The sequence below is a fragment of the Ranitomeya variabilis genome, chromosome 3 (assembly GCF_051348905.1).
Source record: "Ranitomeya variabilis isolate aRanVar5 chromosome 3, aRanVar5.hap1, whole genome shotgun sequence".
NCBI lineage: Eukaryota > Metazoa > Chordata > Amphibia > Anura > Dendrobatidae > Ranitomeya > Ranitomeya variabilis.
In genome coordinates, this window is record NC_135234.1 from 773,273,580 (window position 1) to 773,299,460 (window position 25,881).

The following is a 25,881-nucleotide window of genomic DNA, read 5'->3' on the forward strand; positions in this document are numbered from 1 at the left end:
TACATAGGAGCAGTATTATAGTAGATATATTCTTGTACATAGGGGCAGTATTATAGTAGTTATATTCTTGTATATTCTTGTATATAGGGGCAGTATTATAGCAGTTATCATAGGGTCAGTATTATAGTAGTTATATTCTTGTACATAGGAGCAGTATTATAGTAGTTATATTCTTGTACATAGGAGCAGTATTATAGTAGATATATTCTTGTATATAGGGGGCAGTATTATAGTAGTTATATTCTTGTACATAGGAGCAGTATTATAGTAGTTAGATCCTTGTACATAGGGGCAGTATTATAGTAGTTATATTCTTGTACATAGGGGCAGTATTATAGTAGTTATATTCTTGTACATAGGAGCAGTATTATAGTAGTTATATTCTTGTACATAGGAGCAGTATTATAGTATTTATATACTTGTACATAGGGGGCAGTATTATATTAGTTATATTCTTGTACATAGGAGCAGTATTATAGTAGTTATATTCTTGTACATAGGGGCAGTATTATAGAAGTTATATTCTTGTATATAGGAGCAGTATTATAGTAGGTATATTCTTGTACATAGGAGCAGTATTATAGTAGTTATATTCTTGTACATAGGAGCAGTATTATAGTAGTTATATTCTTGTACATAGGGGCAGTATTATAATAGTTATATTCTTGTACATAGGAGCAGTATTATAGTAGTTATATTCTTGTACATAGGGGGCAGTATTATAGTAGTTATATTCTTGTACATAGGAACAGTATTATAGTAGTTATATTCTTGTACATAGGGGCAGTATTATAGAAGTTATATTCTTGTATATAGGAGCAGTATTATAGTAGTTATATTCTTGTACATAGGAGCAGTATTATAGTAGTTATATTCTTGTACATAGGGGCAGTATTATAGTAGTTATATTCTTGTATATAGGGGCAGTATTATCGCAGTTATATTCTTGTACATAGGGGCAGTATTATAGTAGTTATATTCTTGTACATAGGAGCAGTATTATAGTAGTTATATTCATGTACATAGGGGCAGTATTATAGTAGTTATATTCTTGTATATTCTTGTATATAGGGGCAGTATTATAGCAGTTATATTCTTGTACATAGGGTCAGTATTATAGTAGTTATATTCTTTTACATAGGAGCAGTATTATAGTAGTTATATTCTTGTACATAGGAGCAGTATTATAGTAGTTATATTCTTGTACATAGGAGCAGTATTATAGTAGATATATCCTTGTACATAGGGACAGTATTATAGTAGTTATATTTTTGTATATAGGGGCAGTATTATAGCAGTTATATTCTTGTACATAGGGTCAGTATTATAGTAGTTATATTCTTGTACATAGGAGCAGTATTATAGTAGTTATATTTTTGTACATAGGAGCAGTATTATAGTAGATATATTCTTGTACATAGGGGCAGTATTATAGTAGTTATATTCTTGTATATTCTTGTATATAGGGGCAGTATTATAGCAGTTATATTCTTGTACATAGGGTCAGTATTATAGTAGTTATATTCTTATACATAGGGGCAGTATTATAGTAGTTATATTCTTGTATATAGGGGGTAGTATTATAGTAGTTATATTCTTGTACATAGGGGCAGTATTATAATAGTTATATTCTTATACATAGGGGCAGTATTATAGTAGTTATATTCTTGTACATAGGAGCAGTATTATAGTAGTTATATTCTTGTACATAGGAGCAGTATTATAGTAGTTATATTCTTGTACATAGGGGGCAGTATTATAGTAGTTATATTCTTGTACTTAGGGGCAGTATTATAATAGTTATATTCTTATACATAGGGGCAGTATTATAGAAGTTATATTCTTGTATATAGGAGCAGTATTATAGTAGTTATATTCTTGTACATAGGAGCAGTATTATAGTAGTTATATTCTTGTACATAGGGGCAGTATTATAGTAGTTATATTCATGTACATAGGGGCAGTATTATAGTAGTTATATTCTTGTATATTCTTGTATATAGGGGCAGTATTATAGCAGTTATATTCTTGTACATAGGGGCAGTATTATAGTAGTTATATTCTTGTACATAGGAGCAGTATTATAGTAGTTATATTCTTGTACATAGGAACAGTATTATAGTAGTTATATTCTTGTACATAGGGGCAGTATTATAGTAGTTATATTCTTGTATATAGGGGGTAGTATTATAATAGTTATATTCTTGTACATAGGGGCAGTATTATAGTAGTTATATTCTTGTACATAGGGGCAGTATTATAGTAGTTATATTCTTGTACATAGGAATAGTATTATAGTAGTTATATTCTTGTACATAGGGGCAGTATTATAGTAGTTATATTCTTGTATATAGGGGGTAGTATTATAGTAGTTATATTCTTCTACATAGGGGCAGTATTATAATAGTTATATTCTTATACATAGGGGCAGTATTATAGTAGTTATATTCTTGTACATAGGAGCAGTATTATAGTAGTTATATTCTTGTACATAGGAGCAGTATTATAGTAGTTATATTCTTGTACATAGGGGGCAGTATTATAGTAGTTATATTCTTGTACATAGGGGCAGTATTATAGTAGTTATATTCTTGTACATAGGGGCAGTATTATAGAAGTTATATTCTTGTATATAGGAGCAGTATTATAGTAGTTATATTCTTGTACCATAGGGGCAGTATTATAGTAGTTATATTCTTGTATATTCTTGTATATAGGGGCAGTATTATAGCAGTTATATTCTTGTACATAGGGGCAGTATTATAGTAGTTATATTCTTGTACATAAGAGCAGTATTATAGTAGTTATATTCTTGTACATAGGAGCAGTATTATAGTAGTTATATTCTTGTACATAGGAGCAGTATTATAGTAGTTATATTCTTATACATAGGGGCAGTATTATAGTAGTTATATTCTTGTACATAGGAGCAGTATTATAGTAGTTATATTCTTGTACATAGGAGCAGTATTATAGTAGTTATATACTTGTACATAGGGGGCAGTATTATAGTAGTTATATTCTTGTACATAGGAGCAGTATTATAGTAGTTATATTCTTGTACATAGGGGCAGTATTATAGAAGTTATATTCTTGTATATAGGAGCAGTATTATAGTAGTTATATTCTTGTACATAGGAGCAGTATTATAGTAGTTATATTCTTGTACATAGGAGCAGTATTATAGTAGTTATATTCTTGTACATAGGAGCAGTATTATAGTAGTTATATTCTTGTACATAGGGGCAGTATTATAGAAGTTATATTCTTGTATATAGGAGCAGTGTTATAGTAGTTATATTCTTGTACATAGGAGCAGTATTATAGTAGTTATATTCTTGTACATAGGGGCAGTATTATAGTAGTTATATTCTTGTACATAGGGGCAGTATTATAGTAGTTATATTCTTGTACATAGGGGCAGTATTATAGTAGTTATATTCTTGTACATAGGAGCAGTATTATAGTAGATATATTCTTGTACATAGGGACAGTATTATAGTAGTTATATTCTTGTATATTCTTGTATATAGGGGCAGTATTATAGCAGTTATATTCTTGTACATAGGGTCAGTATTATAGTAGTTATATTCTTGTACATAGTAGCAGTATTATAGTAGTTATATTTTTGTACATAGGAGCAGTATTATAGTAGATATATTCTTGTACATAGGGGCAGTATTATAGTAGTTATATTCTTGTATATTCTTGTATATAGGGGCAGTATTATAGCAGTTATCATAGGGTCAGTATTATAGTAGTTATATTCTTGTACATAGGAGCAGTATTACAGTAGTTATATTCTTGTACATAGGGGCAGTATTATAGTAGTTATATTCTTGTACATAGGAGCAGTATTATAGTAGATATATTCTTGTATATAGGGGGCAGTATTATAGTAGTTATATTCTTGTACATAGGAGCAGTATTATAGTAGTTAGATCCTTGTACATAGGGGCAGTATTATAGTAGTTATATTCTTGTACATAGGAGCAGTATTATAGTAGTTATATTCTTGTACATAGGGGCAGTATTATAGTAGTTATATTCTTGTACATAGGGGCAGTATTATAGTAGTTATATTCTTGTACATAGGGACAGTATTATAGTAGTTATATTCTTGTATATAGGGCAGTATTATAGTATTTCTAGTCTTGTATACACAGTGCTTATAATTAGTGATGGGCGAGTGTACTCGTTGCTCGGGTGATCTCCGAGTATTTTGGTGTGCTCGGAGGTTTAGATTTTGTTGATGCAGCTGCATGATTTGTGGCTTCTAGACAGGCTGAATACATGTGGGACTTTCCTAACAAACAGGCAACCCCCACATGTATTCAGACTGTCTAGCAGCCACAAATCTTGCAGCTGCGGAGACGAAAACTAAATCTCCGAGCACGCCGAAATAGTCGGAGACCACCTGAGCGTGCTCCGTAAAACCCGAGCAACGAGTTCACTCGCCCATCACTAGTCATAATCGTAATATATTGAGGATATTATTGGATGCCGTTATGTTGTACTCCAGTTAGGATTATATCCGTAGTGAATGAGGTTTTAAACCAAAACACTTTCACTGAACAAGTAAATGTAGCAGAAAGATCAGGAACATCACGTCTTACTTTGATTTTCCTTTCTCTATGTCATGCAATGAAGAATGAAAGCCATGCAGGAGAGACAGAACGGTTAGATCAGACATGCAGCAGTATCAGACCCGGATCATGGATGTTATTATACAGAGGTTACTTGATATTACAGACACTTGTAGCTTACTTTGTATCAAACTCTATGAGATTTGTATCTATAGGAGCTTCACTCTCGGGAACTATAAGAAAAAGTCACAAACATCAAGTCACAACCAAACTTCACGGACACCAAACTACCGGGAATACTAAACATTTTCACGTAATTTTTCTTTTTTTTAATCTGACTCCTTGACTAAATGATTCTCAACATATGTATTTGACAAATTTGATATATAACGTTTGCCTGTTAGTGACAACATAGAAAACAATACTAGAAATTCTATTCTCAGTCAATCAGCGTGACGCCAAACTGACGGTGTGTATCAGTTCATGTAAAGAACACGCCGACAACCGTGAACATTTGGTTTTCTTTCTAGTGTGAAGAAAGCAACAAAAATTACAAAATAACTGAAAACTGCAGTGTGCATAACTATTCACCCCCCTAAAGTCAGTACTTTGTGGAGCCTCCTTTTGTGGCAATTACAGCAGTAAGTTGCTTTAGATAAGTCTCTATCATCTTTCCACATCTTGCTACTGGGATTTTTCCTCATTCCTCAAGGCAAAACTGCTCCGGCTCCTTCATGTTAGAGGTTTCTTCTGGTGAACAGGGATCTTCACGTCTGACCACAGATTCTCCATTGGATTAAGGTCTGGGCTGTGACTCGTCCACTCCAGAACATTTACGCGTTTCCCCATAAACCACTCGAGTGTTGCTTTACCAGTATGCTTTGGGTCATTGTCTTGTTAGAAGGTGAACCTCCGTCCCAGTCTCACATCACTTACAGACTGAAACTGGTTTTGCTCAAGAATATCCCTGTATATCGCACCATCCATTTTCCCCTCAACTAGGACCATTTTCACTGCCTTTGCTGCCGAAAAACATCCCCATAGCATGATGCTGCCACCACCATGTTTCACTGTGGGGATGTGTTCTTGGGGTGATGAGCTGTGTTGGTTTGGTGCCAGGCATAGTGTTTACCTTGGTGCCCAAAAAGTTAAATGTTGGTCTTCTCTGACCACAGCACCTTCCACCATACATTTGAGGAGTCTCCCACAAGTCTTTTGGCAAACTCAAAAGGAGCCTTACAATTTTTGTGTGTAAGTAAAGGCTTTTTTTGCCCGCTCTTCCATAAAAGCCACCTCTATGGAGTGTACGGCTTATCGTGGTCGTATGGACAGATTCTCCAGTCTCGAGATGTGAACTCTGCACCTCCTTCAGAGTTACCTTTGGTCTCTGTGCTGCCTCTCTGATTAATGCCCTCCTTGCCCGAACTGAGAGTTTTGGTGGGCGCCCTCTCTTGGCAGGTTTGTTTTGATATCATGTTCTCTCTATTTGGTGATGATGGATTTGATGGTGCCCCGGGGAATCATCAGAGATTGGGATTTTGACTTCTCAACAACTTAGTCACTGACTTGTTTGGAGGTCTCCTTGGTCTTCATGGTGCTGTTTGGAGATCTCTTTGGTCTTTGTGGTGTTGTTTGGAGATCTCCTTGGTCTTCATGGTTTTGTTTGGAGATCTCCTTGGTCTTCGTGGTGTTGTTTGGAGGTCTCCTAGGTCTTCATGGTCTTGTTTGGAGATCTCCTTGGTCTTCATGGTGGTGTTTGGTTAGTGGTGCCTCTTGTTAATGGTGTTGCAGCCTCTGTGCCCTTTCAGAAAAGGTAAAGTGTCTATACCTACAGACACGTGACACTTAGATTGCACACAGGAGACGTCCTGATACTAAGCATGGGACTTAGAGAAGAGAATTGCTTGCATCAGAAGTTTTTAGGGTCTTCATAGCAAAAGGGGTGAATACATATGCACATGCAAATTTTTAGTTATTTGATCGCACGCATTTAATTTTTGCCTATGTTTTTCTCACCAACTCAGAGTATTTAGTGCTGATGCATCAAACACAAATCAGATTACAAAAATATTTACACCCAAGTTGTAATGTAACAAAATAGGTTAAAAAGCCAATGGGGGTGAATACTTTTGCAAGCCACTGTAAGTTTACTGGTATTTTCCAAAATAAAGACAGTTCTTACCGTCTCGGTGTAGAGGCTCCTCCTTGGGTTTCGGATGCATCAAAGTAAAAGGCAGCTCCACAGCGACGTCACTGCAGTGCGGGAGAGAAATCTGTGGTCAATGTCCGTTAAGTTTTTTTTATTGTATGTAAAATTAAAATGAACAAGAATAATAATAAAAAAAAAATACTGTTCCTAACATCGAACTGTCTGAAAACTTTGAGCTTTAGATTGTTCTCATATGATTAGAACATCACAGGTTCCGCAATTGGGGCACAAACCAAAGCAGAACCCCAGGCTATCCACCTGAATGGCTGAAGTATAATACTACATTTCCATGGTGACTGGATTGAAAATATTCATCACTACAATAAAAAAATTATATAAGTTCCTCAGGGGCGGGGCTAGTGAGTTATAAACACTGATAAAATCAAGCAAATTAAACGTGCAACGTGCATAATTCTACATGCAGTAATGAAGTATCAATATTCAAAATATCTAATCAGTGATTGTGTCCAGAAATTCAAATTAAAACCCAAAGTGAATAAAGTGTTAAATGAAGGTCGTCTTTTATACTCCAATTACTCCCAGAGGTGCATTCACGATTCTGCTTACACCAGGCGCCTCGGCTGCAGGGACATCTATCCCTCACAATTTGTTGCAGAAAAGTTCATGATTGTCAGCCAGCACTATGCTAAATGCAGCAGCATTGTGAATACAGCTCTGGAGGTGATTTATACTCCAGTCACGGTGAGAGCTGCCTTCACAGTTCTGCTGATTTCTTTTTATCTCGAAGCAACACTGCTGTGCTGTATTGAGTTGTGAAAGTTGTAGTGGTTATTCCTGGCTGTGTGCGGTAATCCGATAAAGAGAAGCAGAATTCTGAATGCAGCTCCGGATGTAACAGCAATACAATGCGTCGTTGCACAGCAGAGCTGCAGCATTTACACCGGATCCTCAGGTCAGACACATATCGTTCTGTAAATCAGATTATCAATCCCACAGCATGCAAACACGTAACATGGAACCGTCATGCAAGGAGAAGGCAGATTGGAGACGCACTTTTCACAGGTATTAGATGAATGCCAGGAAATGTCTCTGGAAGAAAGAATACTGAAGTATGTACCCCCCATCAGACAGAAAGGAGATTGCAGGATCCACCATTCACAATAGGTGATGTCACAGCTCACCTCCTCCTCCTGTACAATGACTGATAACACCTCTATATACAGTAGATAACACAGGATCCACCATTCACAATAGCTGATATCACAGCTCACCTCCTCCTCCTGTACAATGACTGATAACACCTCTATATACAGTAGATAACACAGGATCCACTATTCACAGTAAGTGATGTCACAGCTCACCTCCTCCTCCTGTACAATGACTGATAACACCTCTATATACAGTAGGTAACACAGAATCCACCATTCACAATAGGTGATGTCACAGCTCACCTCCTCCTCCTGTACAATGACTGATAATACCTCTATATACAGTAGATAACACAGGATCCACCATTCACAATAGGTGATGTCACAGCTCACCTCCTCCTCCTGTACAATGACTGATAATACCTCTATATACAGTAGATAACACAGGATCCACCATTCACAATAGGTGATGTCACAGCTCACCTCCTCTTCCTCCTGTACAATGACTGATAACACATCTATATACAGTAGATAACACAGGATCCACCATTCACAATAGGTGATGTCACAGATCACCTCCTCCTCCTGTACAATGACTGATAACACCTCTATATACAGTAGATAACACAGGATCCACCATTCACAATAGGTGATGTCACAGCTCACCTCCTCCTCCTGTACAATGACTGATAACACCTCTATATACAGTAGATAACATAGGATCCACCATTCACAATAGGTGATGTCACAGCTCACCTCCTCCTCCTGTACAATGACTGATAACACCTCTATATACAGTAGATAACATAGGATCCACCATTCACAATAGGTGATGTCACAGCTCACCTCCTCCTCCTGTACAATGACTGATAACACCTCTATATACAGTAGATAACACAGGATCCACCATTCACAATAGGTGATGTCACAGCTCACCTCCTCCTCCTGTACAATGACTGATAACACCTCTATATACAGTAGATAACACAGGATCCACCATTCACAATAGGTGACTTCACAGCTCACCTCCTCCTCCTGTACAATGACTGATAACACCTCTATATACAGTAGATAACACAGGATCCACCATTCACAATAGGTGATGTCACAGCTCACCTTCTCCTCCTGTACAATGACTGATAACACCTCTATATACAGTAGATAACACAGGATCCACCATTCACAATAAGTGATGTCACAGCTCACCTTCTCCTCCTGTACAATGACTGATAACTCCTCTATATACAGTAGATAATACAGGATCCACCATTCACAATAGGTGACTTCACAGCTCTCCTCCTCCTCCTGTACAATGACTGATAACTCCTCTATATACAGTAGATAACACAGGATCCACCATTCACAATAGGTGATGTCACAGCTCACCTCCTCCTCCTGTACAATGACTGATAACACCTCTATATACAGTAGATAACACAGGATCCACCATTCACAATAGGTGATGTCACAGCTCACCTCCTCCTCCTGTACAATGACTGATAACACCTCTATATACAGTAGATAACACAGGATCCACCATTCACAATAGGTGTTCTCACAGCTCACCTCCTCCTCCTGTGCAATGACTGATAACTCCTCTATATACAGTAGATAACACAGGATCCACCATTCACAATAGGTGACGTCACAGCTCACCTCCTCCTCCTGTACAATGACTGATAACACCTCTATATACAGTAGATAACACAGGATCCACCATTCACAATAGGTGATGTCACAGCTCACCTCCTCCTCCTGTGCAATTACTGATAACTCCTCTATATACAGTAGATAACACAGGATCCACCATTCACAATAGGTGATGTCACAGCTCACCTCCTCCTCCTGTGCAATGACTGATAACTCCTCTATATACAGTAGATAACACAGGATCCACCATTCAGCATAGGTGATGTCACAGCTCACCTCCTCCTCCTGTGCAATGACTGATAACTCCTCTATATACAGTAGATAACATAGGATCCACCATTCACAATAGGTGACTTCACAGCTCACCTCCTCCTCCTACTATACACTGACTTTGGCACATAACATGGAGAATGGCAAAACTCTTCTGTAAAAGTCCATAGTTTATGGGACATGTCACCTTCTCCCCCTCTCTGCACAAGGACCTCTGCATAGATTACACAGTGTGCCTGTAAGCGATTATGATCTCACTACTAGAAATCAGCGAATCCCAAGATAAAAGTTCGACATTCATGCTGGTCAGTTAGTGTCCGCTGCTAAACGCCAGACACGGACTTTCTCCAGGGGTCCGTTGCAGAGAGAAAATTTTCCAGCTGAAAAGTCTGAGTCCTTATTCTAAGGTTCTGGCTCAATTTGGGCAAAGTTCTAGTACCAGAAGATGAACTTCCATGGGTCAGCTCATCCCGACTCACTACCTCTCATCCCCTCTGCACAGGTCACAGAGCATGCACACAACACTCTCACAGACTAGACCCAGTACGACTAGTCCCAGTACGACTAGTCCCAGTATGACCAGCCCCAGAAAACAAAGCCACAATAGACTAGCCTCCTTCTAACCAGCTCCAGAATATCTCCGCCTCAGTAATTAGCACCAGTGTAACCAGTACTGATAAGTCAGCCCCAGTATTACCAGCCCCTGAACCACCAGTCCCAGTATTATCAGCCCCAGTATTACCTGCCAGTCCCAGTATAACAAGTCAAAGTATAGCCAGCTCCAGTATTACCAGTCCCAGTATAGCCAAGCCCCAGTGTAAGTAGATCTGATAAAGCACGTTCCAGCATAACCGGCTTGTATATATTCAGCCCCAGTATAACGAGTCCCAGTATTATCAGTCGCAGTATAACCATCTCCAGCATTATCAGCCCCAGTATAATCAGTCCTGATATTACCAGCCCCAGTATAGCCAGCCCCAGTATAACCAGCCCCAGTATGGTAAGTTCCAGTAAAACAAAGCCCTGGCATAACCAGTCCCAGTAGAACCAATCACAGTATAACCAGTCCCAGTATAACCAGTCCCATTATAACCATCCCCAGTATAACCAGTAGACATGGATTCACTGACTGGTGGATGATGAGACATATGAATGGTTCATGCAGCCGCCCGCCTGGCACAGGACACTGGGCATAGAGATAGAGGGTAGTGAGGACAGAGGGTAGTGAGGACAGAGGGCAGTGAGGACAGGGGGCAGTGAGGACAGGGGGCAGTGAGGACAGGGGGCAGTGAGGACTGAGAACAGTGAGGGCAGGGAGTAGTGAGGACAGAGGGCAGTGAGGACAGGGAGCAGTAAGGACAGGGGGCAGTGAGGACTGAGGGCAGTGAGGATGGAGAGAAGTGAGGACAAAGGGCAGCGAGGACAAAGGGCAGCGAGGACAGGGGGCAGTGAGGACTGAGAACAGTGAGGGCAGGGAGTAGTGAAGACAGAGGGCAGTGAGGACAGGGAGCAGTAAGGACAGGGGGCAGTGAGGACTGAGGGCAGTGAGGACTGAGGGCAGTGAGGATGGAGGGAAGTGAGGATGGAGGGCAGTAAGAACAGGGAGCAGTGAGGATATAGGGCAGTGGGGATGGAGAGAAATGAGGACAAAGGGCAGCGAGGACAAAGGGCAGCCAGGACAGGGGGCAGTGAGGACAGAGGGCAGTGATGACAGGGGACATTGATGACGGGGGGTAGTGAGGACAAAGGGCAGTGAGGACAAAGGGCAGTGAGGACAGGAGACGGTGAGGATATAGGGCAGTGAGGACGGAGAGAAGAGAGGACAGAGGGCAGTCAGGACAGAGGTCAGTGAGGACAGGGAGCAGTAAGAATAGGGAGCAGTGAGGATATAGGGCAGTGGGGATGGAGAGAAGTGAGGACAAAGGGCAGCGAGGACAGGGGGCAGTGAGGACAGAGGGCAGTGATGACAGGGGACAGTGATGACGGGGGGCAGTGAGGACAAAGGGCAGTGAGGACAGGAGACGGTGAGGATATAGGGCAGTGAGGACGGAGAGAAGAGAGGACAGAGGGCAGTCAGGACAGAGGGCAGTGAGGGCTGAGGTCAGTGAGGACAGAGGTCAGTGAGGACAGAGGTCAGTGAGGACAGAGGTCAAAGGTGAGGACAGAGGTCAGTGAGGACAGAGGTCAGTGAGGACAGAGGTCAGTGAGGACAGAGGTTAGTGAGGACAGAGGTCAGTGAGGACAGAGGTCAGTGAGGACAGAGGTCAGTGAGGACAGAGGTTAGTGAGGACAGAGGTTAGTGAGGACAGGGGTCAGTGATGAATGGTGGGCAATGAGGATAGAGGGCAGTGAGGACAAAGGGAAGTGAGGACAAAGGGCAGTAAAGACAAAGGGCAGTGAGGACAGGGGCAGTGAGGACAGGGGACAGCATGAACAAAGGGCAGTGAGAACAGGGGGCAGCGAGGACATAGGGCATTGATGGATGAAGGGGAGTGAGGACAGTGGGTAGTGAGGACAACGGCAGTGAGGACAAAGGGCAGTGAGGACAAAGGGCAGTGAGGACAAAGGGCAGTGAGGAAAAAGGGCAGTGAGGAAAAAGGGCAGTGAGGAAAAAGGGCAGTGAGGACAGGGGCAGTGAGAACGGGGGCAGCGAGGACATAGGTCAGTGAGGACAGGGGGCAATATGGACAGGGACAGTAAGGACAAAGATCAGTGAAGACAAGGGGCAGCGAGGACGGGGCAGCGAGGACAATGGGCAGTGAGGACAGTGGGCAGTGAGGACAGTGAGAAGTGAAGAAAGGGGGCAGTGAGGATAGGGGACAGTGAGGAACGGACAGCAGTGAGGACAGGGGCCAGTGAGGACAGGGGTCAATGAGGACAGGGGCCAGTGAGGACAGGGGGCAGTGAGGACAGGGGGCAGTGGGGACAGGGCAGTGAAGAAAGAGTCGCTTTTACAAAACAGATGCAGAGGGATTTGGTGCATGGCTGTGACTTTGTGGAGGTTTCAGCAATTACCTGGATGCCAGGTCTCCCAGGATCCTGCCATCATCCAAAGTAGATAGAAAATTAGTCAGTGCAAGCATCAGTGCACCCCGAGTCACCGGACCCCACAATCACATGCAGCCGGCACCCGAACCCCCAATCAGCCGGCAGCGAGGGGCCACCACCCGGCTCATTCCCACAGCGGTCATTTACAGAAATCAAAGCTCCACTGCAGAATGGAACAGGTTAAATCTATCACTTCGCTTCTACTCCAGTCCCATCCAGAGCTGCATTCACAGTTGTACTAGTTTTTCTATTTGTCAGGTTCGGCAACTTCCTTGTGACCCCATCTAGGTCCAATGTCTATACAGGACTTGCTCTAGTCACATCCAAAGCTGCATTCACAGACAGCATGATACAATAATGACAGCTTTACATGGAGGCTCAGATAGTTTGAGAAAAAAAATTGTTTTTATCTAAAAGAGAGACATGGCAGAACCTGCAATGTAAGACTGAGCAAGAAACTAGTAACATTGTAAATGCAGTTTTGGATGTGACTGGAGAATAAGAAGCAATAGAATTACTCTACTCACATCCAGAGCTGCATTCACTATTCAGTTGTCTGAAACCCAACAGTACTGTACTGGCAGATGAGCCCCTGCGATCCTGTTATAAGACACTTTTCTATCTCCCTCTCCTGGGCATAGTGTAAAAACTACAACTCCCACAATGCAATGCAGCACAGCAGGTTCTGTATAGACGCTGAATCAGACTGGGGTGCAAGGAAGCCATTCAACTGCGAGAAAAGGGAGAGGAGGAGATGTGAGGAAACTATTAGAACTGTCACTGCAGCTTTGGATGTAACTAGAGTATAATACATCCTGTACAAGATCAGTAAAGGCAACATCCTGTGGAGATTTAAAGCGATTGTCCAGCACTGTAATAGCAATGACTTATCCTGTCTTAAAGATAAGGAGAAAAAGGGGAAGGAAGGGGGAAGCGGCAAGAAGAAGAAGAGGGAAAGAAGAAGATGAAGAAGAAGGAAGGAAGAAGATGAAGAGGGAAGAAGAAGAATAGGGAAGAAGAGGGAAGAAGAAGAAGAGGGAAGGAAGAAGATGAAGGAAGAAGAAGAAGAGGGAAGGAAGAAGATGAGGGAAGAAGAAGGAAGAAGAGGGAAGAAGAAGAGGGAGGAAGAAGAAGAAAAGGGAAGGGAGAAGATGAAGAAAGAAGAGGGAAGAAGAAGAATAGGGAAGGGAGAAGATGAAGGAAGAAGAAGAAGAAGAGGGAAGGAAGAAGATGAGGGAAGAAGAAGGAAGAAGAAGAGGGAAGAAGAAGAGGGAAAAAGAAGAAGAGGGAAGAAGAAGAGGGAAGAAGAAGAGGGAGGAAGAAGAAGAAGAAAAGGGAAGGGAGAAGATGAAGAAAGAAGAGGAAGAATAGGGAAGAAGAGGGAAGGAAGAAGATGAAGGAAGAAGAAGAGGGAAGGAAGAAGATGAGGGAAGAAGATGAGGGAAGAAAAAGATGAAGAGGGAAGGGAGAAGAGGGAAGAAGAAGAAGAAGAAGAAGAAGAAGAGGGAAGAAGAAGAAGAAGAGGGAAGGGAGAAGAGGGAAGAAGAAGAAGAGGGAAGAGGGAAGAAGAAGAGGGAAGTAGAAGAAGAGGGAAGAAGAAGAAGCGCGAAGGAAGAAGATGAAGGAAGAAGAAGAGGGAAGAAGAAGAAGAGGGAAGGGAGAAGAGGGAAGAAGAGGGAAGGGAGAAGAGGGAAGAAGAAGAAGAGGGAAGGGAGAAGAGGGAAGAAGAAGAAGAGGGAAGAAGAAGAGGGAAGGGAGAAGAGGGAAGGAAGAAGAGGGAAGAAGAGGGAAGAAGAAGAAGAGGGAAGAAGATGAAGAGGGAAGAAGATGAAGAGGGAAGAAGATGAAGAGGGAAGAAGATGAAGAGGAAGAAGAAGAGAAAAGAAATAGAAGAGAAGAGGGAAGAAGAAGAGGGAAGAAGAAGAGGGAAGAAGAGGGAAGGAGGAGAAGAAGAAGAAGAGAAAAGAAGAAGAAGAAGAGGGAGGAAGAAGAGAGAAGAAGAAGAGGGAAGAAGATGAAGAGGGAAGAAGATGAAGAGGGAAGAAGATGAAGAAGGAAGAAGATGAAGAGGAAGAAGAAGAAGAAGAAGAGAAAAGAAATAGAAGAGAGAAGAAGAAGAGGGAAGAAGAAGAAAAAGAGGGAAGAAGAAGAGGGAAGAAGAAGAAGAGGGAAGAAGAAGAGGGGAGAAGAAGAGGGAAGAAGAAGAGAGAAGGAGAAGAAGAAGAAGAGAAAAGAAGAAGAGGGAGGAAGAAGAAGAGAAAAGAAGAAGAGGGAAGAAGATGATGAAGGAAGAAGAGGGATGGGAAAAGAAGGAAGAAGAGGGAAGGAAGAAGATGAAGGAAGAAGATGAAGGAAGAAGAGAGAAGAAGAAGAAGAGGGAAGAAGAAGGAGGAACAGGGAAGGGGAACAAGAAGGAAGAAGAAGAGGGAAGGGAAGAGGGTGAAGAAGATTCATCACTTCCCCGATTCGGGATGATTCTACAAGTGACAACATCCCATAAGAACAGATATAACAAGAATCCAGTGTAGCATATGACTCCTGCTCAGTACACCATCAGCACCCAGTGGTAACCGGTGGTATTGCACCACACCCTCATTAGGACGGAGGAGCGAGATGATTCATGTAAGCAAAGATTTCCTTTCTCCTTTGCCCAGGAAAGAAATACAGTTATATGAAAAAGTTTGGGCACCCCTATTAATCTTAAGCTAAATGTTTTATAAAAATTGTTTTTTTTGCAACAGCTATTTCAGTTTCATCTATCTAATAACTGTTGGACACTAATGTTTCTGCCTTGAAATGAGGTTTATTGTACTAACAGAAAATGTGCAATCTGCATTCAAACAAAATTTGACAGGTGCATAAGTATGGGCACCTCACCAGAAAAGTGACATTAATATTTAGTAGATCCTCCTTTTGCAAAAATAACAGCCTCTAGTCGCTTCCTGTAGCTTTTAATGAGTTCCTGGATCCTGGATGAAGGTATTTTTGACCATTCCTCTTTACAAAACAATTCCAGTTCAGTTAAGTTTGATGGTCGCCGAGCATGGACAGCCCTCTTCAAATGATCCCACAGATGTTCAATGATATTCAGGTCTGGGGACTGGGATGGCCATTCCAGAACAGTGTAATTGTTCCTCTGCATGAATGCCTGAGTAGATTTGGAGCGGTGTTTTGGATCATTGTCTAGCTGAAAGATCCATCCCCTGCGTAACTTCAACTTTGTCACTGATTCATGAACATTATTGTCAAGAATCGGCTGACACTGAGAGGAATCCATGCGTCCCTCAACTTTAACAAGATTCCCAGTGCCGGCATTGGCCACACAGCCCCAAAGCATGATGGAACCTCCACCAAATTTTACTGTGGGTAGCAAGTGTTTTTCTTGGAATGCTGTGTTTTTTTGCCGCAATGCATAACACCTTTTTGTATGAACAAACAACTCAATCTTGGTTTCATGAGTCCACAGGACCTTCTTCCAAAAAGAAATTGGCTTCTCCAAATGTGCTTTTGCATACCTCAGCCGACTCTGTTTGTGGCGTGCTTGCAGAAACGGCTTCTTTCGCATCACTCTCCCATACAGCTTCTCCTTGTGCAAAGTGCGTTGTATAGTTGACCGATGCACAGTGACACCATCTGCAGCAAGTTGATGCTGCAGACCTCTGGAGGTGGCCTGAGGATTGTCCTTGACTGATCTCACCATTCTTCTTCTCTGCCTTTCTGATGTTTTTCTTGGCCTGCCACTTCTGGCCTTAACAAGAACTGTACCTGTGTTCTTCCATTTCCTTACTATGTTCCTCACAGTGGAAATTGACAGGTGAAATCGCTTTTTGTTTTCTTCCCCTGAACAACTATGTTGAATAATCTTTGTTTTCAGATCATTTGACAGTTGTTTTGAGGAGCCCATGATGCCACTCTTCAGAGGAGATTCAACAGGAAAAGTGGCCACTTTAAGTAGCTTTTCTCATGATTGCATACACCTGGCTATGAAGTTCAAAGCTCAATGAGGTTACAAAACCAAAAAAAAGTGCTTTAGTAAGTCAGTAAAAAGTAGGTAGGAGTATTTAAAACAAGAAAATGATAAGGGTGCCCATACTTATGCACCTGTCAAATGTTGTTTGAATGCAGATTGCACATTTTCTGTTAGTACAATAAACCTCATTTCAAGGCAGAAACATTACTGTGTCCAACAGTTATTAGATATATGAAACTGAAATAGCTGTTGCAAAAAAAACAATTTTTATAAAACATTAAGCTTAAGATTAATAGGGGTGCCCAAACTTTTTCATATAACTGTAATTGTTGTCTCCACTTTTTCTCTGAGTTGTAGAACATTCTGCAGAGTTCATTTTCCTGAAAGCCTTAGATGACTTTATTAAGTGATGCAGTTAAAGTCATCAAGCGAAACGTAGATCTGGGCCAGCAGCCCGCCCCGTTCCAAGTCTCCGTCCCCGTCTCTGTGATTTTGTAATCTGCTGTGTCTTCATGTCTTCGTCCATCACAGACAGAAGCAAAGAACAAGACAGCAATAATAATTTCAGCATGAGACTGATGCTTTATACTGCAGCTCACCTCTCTGGATAGGAAACAGTAGGGGAGTGATGACTGTTTTGTTATTATTTTTTCCACAGCTGGAAGTTTCATCCAAAGCCAGAAGTGGGTCAATCATAGCTGAGATTGGGCAATTTAGAACAAGTCTGTGCTGGATGTAGGGGCAGTGCATTGTACAGTTGGGTGAACTTATTCTAGTCTCCAGTGCTCTTTCCGCTTTTCCTCCTTGTCTTGTTTGTTTTTTTAGCCAGAAGCTACATGATCTGTCAAGATCGGTGCTAAAGCAGCAAGAAATGATCTGGAGCTGAAAATCTTGTGTCTGGTCAGAGCACTCAGTTGTGGGGTTGAGAGTCTGAACATTTAGGTCTGGGATGTGGATTATTGTCGATCATCTCAGGTCTGGTATGGGGTCTAAGTGATAAAGTCTGTTCTGGAATCTGAATTATTAGGGGAGTGGTCCAGGGTCTAAAATATAAAGTCTGGTCACTAGTGTTGAGCGATACCGTCCGATACTTGAAAGTATCGGTATCGGAAAGTATCGGCCGATATCGGCAAAGTATCGGATCCAATCCGATACCGATACCCGATACCAATACAAGTCAATGGGACTCAGGTATCGGACGGTATTCCTGATGGTTCCCAGGGTCTGAAGGAGAGGAAACTCTCCTTCAGGCCCTGGGAACCATATTAATGTGTAAAAGAAAGAATTAAAATAAAAAATATCGCTATACTCACCTCTCAGACGCAGCCTGGACCTCAGCGAGGGAACCGGCAGCGTTGTTTGTTTAAAATTCGCGCTTTTAATTGGTTACGTGAGGTCCCGGCTTGTGATTGGTCAGGGCGGCCATGTTGCCGGGACGCGGACCAATCACAGCAAGCCGTGACGAAATTACGTCACGGCTTGCTGTGATTGGTCCGAGTCCCGGCAACATGGCCGCCATTAACCAATCACAAGCCGTGACGTCACGGGAGGCTGGACATGCGCGTATTTTGAAAAGCGCGCGTGTCCAGCCTCCAGTGACGTCCCGGCTTATGATTGGTCACGGCGCCATGTTGCCGGGACGCGGACCAATCACAGCAAGCCGTGACGAAATTACGTCACGGCTTGCTGTGATTGGTCCGCGTCCCGGCAACATGGCCGCCATTAACCAATCACAAGCCGTGACGTCACGGGAGGCTGGACACGTGCGCTTTTCAAAATACGCGCATGTCCAGCCTCCCGTGACGTCCCGGCTTGTGATTGGTTAATGGCGGCCATGTTGCCGGGACGTCACTGGAGGCTGGACACGCGCGCTTTTCAAAATACGCGCATGTCCAGCCTCCCGTGACGTCACGGCTTGTGATTGGTTAATGGCGGCCATGTTGCCGGGACGCGGACCAATCACAGCAAGCCGTGACGTAATTTCGTCACGGCTTGCTGTGATTGGTCCGCGTCCCGGCAACATGGCCGCCCTGACCAATCACAAGCCGGGACTTCACGTAACCAAGTAAAAGCGCGAAATTTAAACAAACAACGCTGCCGGTTCCCTCGCTGAGGTCCCGGCTGCGTCGGACAGGTGAGTATAGCGATATTTTTTATTTTAATTCTCTTTTTTACACATTATTACATTAATGTTGTTGCGATACCCGATACCCGATATCACAAAAATATCGGATCTCGGTATCGGAAATTCCGATACAGCAAGTATCGGCCGATACCCGATACTTGCAGTATCGGAATGCTCAACACTACTGGTCACATGTCTGAATTACGCGGTCTGAACTTGCATATAAATATTAGGTCTGGTCTAGGGCCAGAATATTAAGACTGATCCAGAGTCTGAACACTAATTAAGACTGATCCAGAGTCTGAACACTAGGTCTAGTCTAAGGTCTGAATATTAGCTTTAGTCTGGAGTCTGAATGTTAGGTCTTGTCTGGGACCTGGTCTTGATCCTAAATATTAAATCTGGCCTAAGGTCTGAATATTAGGTCTGGTCTGAGGTCTAAATATTGGTTCAGGTCTAAGGACTGAACATCAGGGCTCTTTCAGACGTCAGTGTCTCTGGTACGTGCGGTGACAGCTTTCACATGTACTGGTGAGACTTACACAGGTAAACACATTCAGGTGAATGGGTCTGTGCACATGTCAGTGTGTTTCCATGGACCCTGTTTCTCCACAGACTGTGTATCCGTGGGCAAAACACACTGACATGTCTATTTTTAGCTGCAGCACAGGCTGTAAAACGTTCCGCATACATGCACGCTGATGACACATGTACCAGCGCCTGGGAATCAGCGGTACTGTTTGTGCTGTTTCTCGATGCCGGGTACTGAAGACAGCTCTCATCATTGTCCTCTGCTCTGCTGTGATCAGTGCCAGCAGTGGACAATGTTGAGAGTTGTATAAAAGTGTAAGCATTAACAATAAAATAAAAAATCACATTATACTCACATTAACACCTAATCCCTTGAAGCAATTGTCCCCTGCAAACAAACAAAAGTAAAATACAACAATATCCCTCACCTCTCCAAAGTTGACAGTTTATCTCTGGTCACAGGTGTTGGCTGATTCACTATAAATAAATAAGATTGACGTGGGATTCCCCTGCATTTTTGATAACCAGACAGGGAAAACTGAAAGCTGGTGCTGCAACCCTGAGTGTCAACTTTATCATGGCTTGTTATCAAGAATATAGGGGTCCCCACGTTGTATTTTTTATTTAAATAAATAATTTTTAAAAACGGTGTGAGGCCCTACCTATTTTTGACAACCAGCCAAGCTAAAGCTGATAGCTGAGGGCTGGTATTCTCAGGCTGGTAAGGGGCCATAGATATTGACCCCCTGCCTAAAAATAGCAGACTGAAGCCCCTCAGAAAAGGAGCATCTATTAGATGCGCCAATTCTGGAGCTCTGCCCGACTCCTTCCACTTGTCTTGTGGCGCTGGCAGGTGTAGTTCATATTTGTTGGGTTGATGTCACCTTTGTATTGTCTGATGACATCAAGCCCACTGGTTAGAAATGGAGAGGCATCTATTAGACACCTATCCATTACTAATCCTTTTGTTGTAGTGTAATGCAAGACTACGGGTAGGTGGATTCATAACTGGCTCAGTGATCGTACTCAGAGTGGTAACAAATGGTTACACATCCAACTAGAAAAATGTTTCAAGTGGGGTACCACAAGGCTCTGTCCGTCCCCAGTGTTACAAGAGGGAACCACAAGGCTCTGTTCTGGCCCAAGTGTTACAAGTGGGGACCACAAGGCTCTGTTCTGGTCCAAGTGTTGCAAGTGGGGACCACAAGGCTCTGTCCTGCCCAAGTGTTACAAGTGGGGTACCACAGGACTCTGTCCTGGCCCCAGTATTACATGTGGGGTACCACAAGGCTCTGTCATGGCCCCAGTATTACAAGTGGGGTACCACAAGGCTCTGTTCTGGCCCAAGTGTTACAAGTGGGGTACCACAAGGCTCTGTTCTGGCCCAAGTGTTACAAGTGGGGACCACAGGGCTCTGTCCTGGACCCAGTGTTACAAGTGGGGACCACAAGGCTCTATCCTCGCCCCAGTGTTACAAGTGGGGACCACAAGGCTCTGTCATGGCCCCAGTATTACAAGTGGGGTACCACAAGGCTCTGTTCTGGCCCAAGTGTTACAAGTAGGGTAGCACAAGGCTCTGTCCTAGCCCCAGTGTTACAAGTGAGGACCATAAGGCTCTGTCCTGGATCCAGTGTCACACGTGGTGACCACAAGGCTCTGTCCTGGACCCAGTGTTACAAGTGGGGACCACAAGGCTCTGTCCTGGTCCCAGTGTTACAAGTGAGGACCATAAGGCTCTGTCCTGGACCCAGTGTCACACGTGGTGACCACAAGGCTCTGTCCTGGACCCAGTGTTACAAGTGGGGACCACAAGGCTCTGTCCTGGTCCCAGTGTTACAAGTGAGGACCATAAGGCTCTGTCCTGGACCCAGTGTCACACATGGTGACCACAAGGCTCTATACTGGCCCAAGTGTTGCACGTGGGGACCACAAGGCTCTGTCCTGCCCAAGTGTTACAAGTGGGGTACCACAAGGCTCTGTTCTGGCCTAAGTGTTACAAGTGGGGACCACAGGGCTGTCCTGGCCCCAGTGTTACAAGTGGGGACCACAAGGCTCTGTCATGGCCCCAGTATTACAAGTGGGGTACCACAAGGCTCTGTTCTGGCCCAAGTGTTACAAGTGGGGTACCACAAGGCTCTGTTCTGGCCCAAGTGTTACAAGTGGGGACCACAGGGCTCTGTCCTGGACCCAGTGTTACAAGTGGGGACCACAAGGCTCTGTCATGGCCCCAGTATTACAAGTGGGGTACCACAAGGCTCTGTTCTGGCCCAAGTGTTACAAGTGGGGTACCACAAGGCTCTGTTCTGGCCCAAGTGTTACAAGTGGGGACCACAGGGCTCTGTCCTGGACCCAGTGTTACAAGTGGGGACCACAAGGCTCTGTCCTCGCCCCAGTGTTACAAGTGGGGACCACAAGGCTCTGTCATGGCCCCAGTATTACAAGTGTGGTACCACAAGGCTCTGTTCTGGCCCAAGTGTTACAAGTAGGGTAGCACAAGGCTCTGTCCTGGCCCCAGTGTTACAAGTGAGGACCATAAGGCTCTGTCCTGGACCCAGTGTCACATGTGGTGACCACAAGGCTCTGTCCTGGACCCAGTGTTACAAGTGGGGACCACAAGGCGCTGTCCTGGTCCCAGTGTTACAAGTGAGGACCATAAGGCTCTGTCCTGGACCCAGTGTCACACGTGGTGACCACAAGGCTCTATTCTGGCCCAAGTGTTACAAGTGGGGACCACAAGGCTCTGTTCTGGCCCAAGTGTTACAAGTGGGGACCACAAGGCTCTGTCCTGGACCAAGTGTTACAAGTGGGGTAGCACAAGGCTCTGTCCTGGACCCAGTGTCACACGTGGTGACCACAAGGCTCTGTCCTGGACCCAGTGTAGTTCAACATTTTTATAAATGATCTAGATAAGGGAAGCGAAGGTAAACTAATCAAATTTGTAGATGATGCAAAGCCAGGAGGGATAGCTAACACTAGAGAAGACAGAGAAAGGATTCAGAAAGATCTAGAGAAGCTTGAACAATGGGCAGCGGCTAATAAAATGATATTTAACCCCTTTCTGACATCTGACGTACTCTCCCGTCGAGGTGGTATGGGCCCGTATGACCACCGACGGGATAGTACGTCATCACCGATCAGCCGCGCTCACGGGGGGAGCACGGCTGATCGGGGCCGGGTGTCAGCTGACCAGGGCTGTGGAGTCGGTAAGCCACAGTTGCGACTCCGACTCCTGGATTTTATCAGGTTCCGACTCCGGCTCCGACTCCTTCATGGCCAATTCGTAACAATAAATTTACTGTTGTAAAATATTAACATCGCGCTAATTCAGTTTCTCACCATCATATAAGTAATCAGACCACTTAGAGCAAAAACTATATTTATTAGAATACAATTAGAATATAGCAAATAGCTTTTATAAACTTTTCTAAACTCTTGTAAGTAAATATGCAATAAACACTGTTATGCAGTTAAGAAGAAATCTATAAATTTGTCCTCAGAAAAAGTATTGCCTCTGTCAGATCCTCCTCCATGGATGCCCTCAAATCTGATCTAATTATTTTGAGAGCAGAGAACAACCTCTCTACACTAACTTGGGTTGGTGGCAAAGCAGTAACCACTCGGGCAACATCTCTGACAATGTCAGGATACAGAGGAATCGCTTGTTGCACTGTTATTTTTGATGAACGGTCACATTTCTCAATTTCTTTCAGTGCACATGAAAAATTCTGCTGAAATGTACTGGCTGTGTTCTTTGATGGGGATGACTCTTCTTCTATGCGGGAACGCTTTGCACGGTCCTTGTGATCCAAATATTTTTCGAAATTAAATTCTTCATCAGTTGATGAGGGTGAAGATGTGGCAGGACAACCAAATTCTTCTTGTTCCTCCTGACTGTTCTGCAACCCTTTCATCCTTACTGCTATTTCAAACAGAGCTTCTTTTCCTTTAGTTAGCTGTTGATCATCTAGAAGAATCCGATGCATTGGGTCTACATAAATAGCTGCCAAAAGAATGTTATTTTGTAATAGTAGCTCCTCTCTCCATTTCATTGATGTAGCAATGCCACTTGCAATTAACCCTCCTCTTTGGGACAGGCGAAACATCAAGTTCTTCCACTCCTTTAAGAAAATACCTGGAGTTAAGTCCTCTGCTTGTAATTTTTTAGTCACTGTAAATGGGTGCTCTAGCAATTTTTCCAGCTCAGTCATCTGATTCCACTGACTTTCATTTAGCGTCAGTTGAGGGTTAGCCATGTCTACAAGAAAGGTTTTCAGTTCAACCAAGCGCTGAATCATTAAGTAAGTACTGCCCCATCGTGTGGCTTGATCAATAATTGCCCCTTTTCCAGCACGTCTCTTCAAAATTGAGTCAACTTTAGGGGTTCTGGCAACAGTAGCCAATTTTCTCACCTTGCCAATCAGTGCAGCAGCATGTCCTTCTTGCAGACTGTCTCTTATAGCCAGCTGTAGCGTATGCACAACACAGCGCATGTGATGAATGAAAGAACGTATTGACGCAGTTTCAACAAGATCACCTAAACTATAATGTTGCTGTTCATCTGGGGCAACTTCAGTTTGCTCCTCAGTTACAAAACTGTGTTTCTCTATTTCAAACATGTGTGTCTGTGGACCCAGAATGTTCTGCTAGCTGCTGGTCACTATCAATACTCTCATTCATTAGCTTAATAGTACTTATCATATTTGAAGCATTGTCAGTTACGACAGAAAGAACTTGCTCTTTTTTAAGTTCATAGTCTTGCAGAACCTTTTCCACCAAGACCAGGAGAAACTCACTGGTGTGATGAGCTTTGGTGTCTTTTACTGCCAATGTCTTGGTAACTATTTCATTTTTGGCACAAACAAATCGGACATTGATGGCAAAATAGTTCACTCTGTGACGTGTGCAGGCATCCATTTTAAGAAACAGAAAGCGTCCCTTGAGTTCTTCCATTTGTTTAAAAGCTTCTTCGATTACTAATTTTCTAATACTCTCTCTCTCCAGAGAAACACCAAGCTTGTGGGCCATTTCCCCATTCAGACACATAAAAGCTGGTCGTGAAAATAATGAAATAGGCACACTATCCTTTACAACAAGCTCTATGATGTTTTTTAAATGTATCTACTGTCATTGTCACAGTAACTTTGTTACTGACAAAATATCTTGCAACTGATGGCTGCAAAGTTCTCTGCTCCTTTGTTTGGCTGGAAGAGCTGGGCACTGGTTCATTGGTTTGGATGCAGTCTTTCTCATCCACTGCTTTCAGTTCTTCTGGATGAAAGCGCTGTAAATGTCTCTTTAGATTAGGAGCTCTGGTAGGAGCATTTTTATCTTTGCCTGAATATGCACTGATCTTGGCTTTACAGCATTTGTTTTCGTCTGGATCATTTGTCATACACTGACAGACATAATGTTTTCTATCTTGAGTGATGGTGAAATGTTCAAATATAGCTGATTTAATGTGACGCTTCTTTGACATTCTCAGGTTTTTAATTCTGCATTCACAATCCAAATGACAATTGTTTTTCCTAAAAACAATTGTACAAAATTATTGCCAGGTCGTACAACTGATATAGTGGTCAGTAATACTGTTATTCCTCATGTACTCACATTTAACTGATGCAAAGTTTGTTGAAAGGATAATACTTCTTACAGTCTTCCTCTTCTGAGTAGCAGCTGTGAGATGCTTGGAAGACGCACACCTAGTAAACATCTAGTCTAGAGGAGGAGCTATACTACTAAGAATTTGCAACACATTTTCACTTTCAGATTCATACATTGTAAGTAGGGGGGTTGGGGCAGCATGAGGTTAACCAAGTATAAGATTAGATAAGGGCAGTGAGTGGAGAATAGTGACACACAATAAGTAAAGGTACCGTTACACTAAACGACTTACCAACGATCACGACCAGCGATACGACCTGGCCGTGATCGTTGGTAAGTCCTTGTGTGGTCGCTGGGCAGCTGTCACACAGACAGCTCTCTCCAGCGACCAACGATCAGGGGAACGACTTCGGCATCGTTGAAACTGTCTTCAACGATGCCAAAGTCCCCCTGCAGCACCCGGGTAACCACGGTAAACATTGGGTTACTAAGTGCAGGGCCGCGCTTAGTAACCCAATATTTACCCTGGCTACCATTGTAAAAGTAAAAAAAAAAAACAGTACATACTCACATTCTGATGTCTGTCACGTCCCCCGGCGTCCACAGGGTTAAAACTGCTTTTGGCAGGAGCGCTGGTAATGCACGCGCTGCTGCCGAGAGCTTCCCTGCACTGAATGTGTCAGCGCCGGCCGTAAAGCAGAGCACAGCGGTGACGTCACCGCTGTGCTCTGCTTTACGGCCGGCGCTGACACAGTCAACCCTGTGGACGCCGGTGGATGTGA

The 25,881-nt window shown here is 43.1% G+C and overlaps 1 protein-coding gene and 1 long non-coding RNA gene across 5 annotated transcripts in view; one reads left to right on the forward strand and one right to left on the reverse strand.

Annotated features, from left to right (window-relative positions):
* LOC143817440 (uncharacterized) overlaps nt 1-25,881 on the forward strand; it is an 80,966-nt gene that overhangs the window by 49,294 nt on the left and 5,791 nt on the right. The gene's annotated exons all lie outside the window — the stretch shown is intronic.
* The window catches only part of LOC143817438 (beta-arrestin-1), a 239,291-nt gene that overhangs the window by 11,928 nt on the left and 201,482 nt on the right, over nt 1-25,881 (reverse strand). For 2 of the 4 annotated variants that reach the window (XM_077298840.1, XM_077298841.1), the window contains exons 13-15: nt 12,840-12,863; nt 6,769-6,839; nt 4,768-4,819 (exon numbers count right to left, since the gene is read on the reverse strand). In XM_077298840.1, the coding sequence (XP_077154955.1) occupies nt 4,768-4,819; nt 6,769-6,839; nt 12,840-12,863 (147 nt within the window). The remainder of the gene's footprint in view (nt 1-4,767; nt 4,820-6,768; nt 6,840-12,839; nt 12,864-25,881) is intronic. The other 2 variants (XM_077298843.1, XM_077298844.1) reach the window with 1 other exon arrangement.